General features: G+C 40.3%; 1 protein-coding gene across 1 annotated transcript; it reads left to right on the top strand.

Moving 5' to 3' along the window:
- The first annotated feature begins 4,960 nt into the window (after positions 1 to 4,960).
- Positions 4,961 to 5,602, top strand: LOC149155454 (uncharacterized). Its single transcript, XM_089444428.1, has one exon. The coding sequence runs from the start codon at positions 4,961 to 4,963 to the stop codon at positions 5,600 to 5,602; it is 642 nt and encodes a 213-aa protein (XP_089300554.1).
- The last annotated feature ends 229 nt before the right edge of the window (positions 5,603 to 5,831 follow it).

Genomic DNA, 5,831 nt, shown 5'->3' with positions numbered 1-5,831 from the left:
GCACATATATGGATGAGGATTGTTGGCTGGATACATGGATGATTACTCAAAGTTGCATTGTTGGAGACATGATAATGATGAGCTCTTACCTATATGTTGATAGGTTCATACTTACATATGTTGATTGATGCAGATATTCCCAAGTGATGATACATGGATGATCTTGTTGATAAGATGACTATGATGTTTTACACATATGATATAATGTGAATTATTTTATGATGATGAGTTGATATCTATCTGCAGACATACCTTGTCATAGGACATTTACAGGTTGCTGATCTGGAATTGTCTGTACGTGAGTTTCATAAGGAGTATCCGCGTATATACGCATGTTTCTGTGGATACAGTCGCGTATATGTTGGTTTGAATAAAATCAGTTGGCTAGACTCTGGGTGAGAAGAGTCTGATATGGGTCTGACAAAGACCATCTGGCACAGGTTCAGGGGGAGCAGATTAACTTCTAATAATGCATTGTTGGCATTACCTTAGAAGCTCTTGGTTCATGTACACAAGCTGTTTTGGTTAGAACAGGTGCAGAAGGAGAACAGAAGGAAATCATGGTTGTTGATCTGAATGGTGATTGACAGAAGTTGCTGCTATCAGTTATTGGTGACTTTCATAAGTCTTGCTCTAGATATTTCGTCTCTATCTCATGTATCTCTTTTATGGTGTCAAGGTCATGTAACGGCCTATCTTGGTTTCCCCACTATGCCTGGGATGAAGATGTAATGTTCTTGTTTTATCATGTGTAAACTTTTGATGTATCCCCACTTGGTTGGGTGGACGAGTCAATTCTAGTATATCCCCACTTGGTTGGGAAATGGATGTATGTATGAGTCCTTGGTGATAGGAAGGTCATTTATGATAGAGTCATGTTCTTCTTGTAAAACATCTTTTTGCAGACCTTGTTTATAGTCAGGGGGGGCATGAACAGCACACTTCAGCAGAGCAGAGACTTCAGCATGTACTCAAGGAGAGCATGGACAGATTGGTACACCTTGGCATATACAAAGGGGGAGCTCATTCAGAAATTTCAGCAGGCACTCAGGGCCAGTATGGACAGCAAAGGAAGAGAATATCTTGGTCCGCCCTTTGCCCTTGATGTCAAAGGGGGAGAGTGATTTGGTATTGTTGCCATCAAGTCCAAAGGGGGAGATTGTTGGCATTATGATGCATGTGTTGTACTTGATGGCAACCAACTCGTAGAAGATCAAATCACTTATATATATCTAGATGAATCTATGGAAGAGATATCAGATGTGACAAAATACATAGGATGCAGGACAGCTCAAAGGAATCAGATGACAATTCTCAGTATGACAAGTTAGCTTTGCCATCAATTCCAAAGGGGGAGATTGTTGGCATTATCAGACAAGTGTTTTCCTTGATGGAAAATCACACAGATGATAAATTATAGTGCAGCAAAGTTATTTTCAAGTTCACGCACTTTCATGCAAAGAAAAGTTTCTTTCATGTAGAGAAAAGTTCACGCACTTTCATGCAGAGAAAATTTTCTTTCATGTAGAGAAAAGTTCATGCACTTTCATGTAGAGAAAAAGTTTCTTTCATGTAGAGAAAAGTTCACGCACTTTCATGCAGAGAAAATTTTCTTTCATGTAGAGAAAAGTTCACGCACTTTCATGCAGAGAAAAGTTCCTTTCATGAAGAGAAAAGTTCACGCACTTTCATGCAGAGAAAAGTTCCCTTCATGCAGAGAAAAGTTCACGCACTTTCATGGTTGGTTCATGGTATTAGTCCGACAATTTTTGATCCTATGGTTTTGGTCCGTGGTATTGCATCCAAAAGTGTTGATCCCAAGTATTGGGTCCATGGTATTGAATTGTTATGGTTTTGGACCGTGGTATTGTGGAAGGCCTAAGACTATAAAAGAGGAAGGAGATCATTTGGCAAGGCATCTTCGGAATGATTGAATATCTGATAAATTGCTAGATCTGGAATACTGTGATTGGGTTATGGTGCAGATCTGGATCTGAGCTAAAGAGGGATCTCACCGGTTGATGGAGAACAAGATCTAAAGATAGATCGGGATCAAATGGTTTGAAATGAACTATCTCTATATAGTTGATTATGCTTATTCTAGATCTATATACTGACGCTTATAATGATCTAAACTGGCTATAACTTAAGTTTGAAATCGCTGCAAGTCATGATTGAATATTTATAGATTTGTACGCGAGTTGGCTTTGGTGAAAGCGCGTATGTACGCAGGTTTGGTTCATAGTATTAGTGTATACCATTTGAGCTATGATGTTTAAAGTTACAGGTGGTTCTAGTTGTTGATGTGTTCTGATGACAATATTCTACATATCCTGTTTGGTTGATTGTGTTTAGCTTCAGTATTGATGGATGAGAACTAATATTGGATCAGGATCATAATGACTCATATTTATGTGATCTGATGGACTAGATCTGGGTGCTAACACACATATTATCCGTGTATATGTAATGATCTGGGTATGTCTGAAGTCAGTAAGTGCAACGAAGTTATGAATAAGTAATTAATGACATATACGCTAGTTCACTTTGGTGAAGTTGCGTATACACGCTGGTTCTGCACTTCCAAGTAGCGTATGCACTCTGATGCAGGATTTTGATGATACAGTTGGTTCTGATTGTTATTCCAGAGTTCTGTGTCTGCTCTGTGTTCTGGTGACTGTGTTGTTGACATGGTTTCAGTGTTTCAGTGATTCAGAAATTGATGATGCTAGTATTGATTGTTTTGAGCTTCAACGATATTTATGGGTCCAGTATGAAAATTTGATGAAACGTGGCCTTCAGATTATATTGTTGTGCTTCAGGAGTATCTAGTCTGAAAATGTATGAAATGTGGTCCCTGGAGGATGAAAGGAGATTGTAGGCAGGCACCTACGTACTAGTACATCAGCTAGTACAAGAGCTAAGGGGGTTGTAGCTCCCATCCAAGAGAGTTTGGAAAACAAGAGAGGGTTGTAGCCCTCTGCAGGTTGTAGCCTGCGTACTGGTATAAGACTGCACTGGTACAAAAGATTGTAAAATGAAGTTTCTTATTAAAGGAAGATAGAGACAACTTGCAGCAGGTGGTTTTCACCCACATTGGGTTTCCACCTTATGTCATGGTGTTCATGTGTGCTTCTTGTGTGCGATGATCTGTTCTATTTTACTGCTCCGGTTTACTACTCATATGGTTAATAATGTTCTAATTCACTCATTAGAGATCAACTAACTGAATCATATGTTTACTGGATATATACTTGTTGCATCACGTATGAATCTTAATATGGAAAGTGAAAAGTTATATTGATCTGATAATACTGATTCACCCCCCCCCCTCTCAGTATTATTTCTAACATATATCTGAGAGATTGGATAGAACAATTCAACCCTGACAAAGAGGATTTAAGCTAGGCACCAATTTGAATTCGCCTTTACTCCCTCCCTTTGGAGTATTGGGATGAGGACTCACTGCAAGTTATTGGGAATGGCTTAGGGGAGTTCATTAAAATTGCAAAGGAGACGAAACTCAGGCGATACACCTCCTATGCCTGAATTTGTGTATACATGCATCTAATCAAAGCTCTCCCGGACGCGGTAAGTCTTTACCATGATGATTTTGAATGGATACAACCAATAGATTATGAGCATGTTCCATTCCATTGCAGGAAATGCCATATCCTTGGTCATCTCTTCCAAGATTTCCCTTCAAACCTGAAAGCCTCGAACCCCTCCAATGTGGATAAATCTGACTCAAATGGCTTTACCAAAGTCACCAACCGTAGAAAGAATCACAAGAACCCCTCAGCTGGCCTTAAAAAGCCTGTAGCCAATGCCTCAATGCCTTCCACAAGCAACAGCTTTGAGATCCTGAATCAGATGGAACAGAACACCTATGAAATCCCTGATCAATCGAAGGACATCCCCAAGATGACTCCTCTTTCCACCCCTTCGAGCTCTAAGATTACCCAAAAATCTGTACAATCCACAGACCCTACCTCAGCCGCCCCCAGTCTCTTACCGAAATGGAATATTCAAGGTATGGAGGTTGACAATATGCAACAGGAAATCACAACTATAGTAGAAACAGCAGTAGAACGAAGTGAGATCCAGCACATGGAAGAGGAGTCGGAGAGCTTCGACATTGGAGATCTGGATATATTGGGATTAGAGCAAGCTTGTAAGAAAAAGGAATACGAAAAAATCCCAGAGAGGCAACTGGAAAGCTTAGAAGTCATCCTCTCCAGAGCACAGCAGCAAAGATCTTTAGGCATCCAACCTGGGAGTCAATGGGATGGTAAAAATACTACTAAAGACAATAAAAAAGAGGCAGGAAAACCAATCTACAGAGAACCATCCGCATTGGGGAAATGCTGGTAGAATCGAGAAGATATTCCAAGCTTACAAAGTATTACAACCCCCTTCCTAGCAGTGCACCATGAAGCTCATCTCATGGAATATCAGAGGGCTAAACAGCCCTGGAAAATACAGACTGATAAAAAACATGATTCAAATGGAGAAACCCCAAATTTTTTTCATACAAGAAACCAAATGTAACTCTACAATACTGGACCAGACACTTGCAAAAGCATGGCCAGGCAGCAAAGTAGTAGCAGTGGATGCTTTTGGTGCATCAAGAGGACTAGCCATAATATGGGATGAACGAGCTATCACACTTGATAATATTCATGCGAGTAAGCATTTTATACAAGCCACCTTCCATATTATAGGGACAAATGTACATGGTCATCTAACCAATGTCTACTTCCCCCAGGAAGCAATGAATAAGATAGACATACTGAACACCTTAGCCTTGATCAACTCGGAAAGAACATATCCAATCTGGATCACAGGAGGAGACTTTAATATAATAACAAGGTTGGAAGAAAAAAGAGGGGGTAGGGCTAGATTGGAAAATGAAAGCATTCACTTCAAAAACTTCATCCAAGATAACTGTCTCATAGATATGGCATCCAACAATGGTGTATACACATGGAATAACAAACGAGCAGGAGCACATCAAATCGCCTCACGATTGGATCGGTTCCTGCTTTCAGATAATGCAATCCATATAGGTGGGGATTTCACGGCGTCGATCTTACCAATCACAGGTTCAGATCATTGGCCTATCGCGCTTCAATGGCAGAGGCCGGGTAACGCCACTCGCAGGCCTTTCCACTTCAAGTCTTTCTGGATGCTGCACCCAGATTTCAACAATCTGATTCAGGCGGTTTGGAAAAATTTCAAACCTCCGGATGGTACAAAAATGTATCAGTTCCAGCAAAAACTTAAAAATCTCAAGAACAACATTAAACAATGGAATCAGAATACCTTTGGCAATATCTTCCAAGCACAACGTGGTCTAGATCAAGAAATGAAACAACTACAGCAGAGAATCATCACGGAAGGACGGTCTGAAGACACCTCAGAGCTGGAAAAACACCTGCAATCACAACTATCCGAAAGAGCCAAGCAAGAAGAAATACTTTGGAAGCAAAAGTCTAGAATCATATGGCTTAAAGAGGGCGAAAGAAACACAAAGTTCTTCCATCACACTACTATCAAAAGAAGAACGCATAACAACATCACTAATATTCAGAATCCGTAGGGGGATTGGTTGGAAAAACATGAGGACATTGAACAAGAGTTCATTACTCATTTTAAGAAGGTACACTAGGAACCTCAGATAGATAGACTACAGGCTATTGAAAAAATAACCAAGAATATCCCTAAGATCATAACTGAGGAACACAATCAGCTCCTCCTCAGGCCAATCTCTTTACAGGAAGTGGAGAGTGTCGTGCAACATCTCAAAGAAGGAAAGCACCTCGCCTTGA

The sequence above is a fragment of the Pinus tabuliformis genome, chromosome 9 (assembly GCF_031772625.1).
Source record: "Pinus tabuliformis cultivar Carrire ecotype Pingquan chromosome 9, CPIR1, whole genome shotgun sequence".
In the NCBI taxonomy this organism is placed as follows: Eukaryota; Viridiplantae; Streptophyta; class Pinopsida; order Pinales; family Pinaceae; genus Pinus; species Pinus tabuliformis.
The sequence above is the reverse complement of the archived record's forward strand: the minus strand, read 5'-3'. Positions and strand labels throughout refer to the sequence as shown.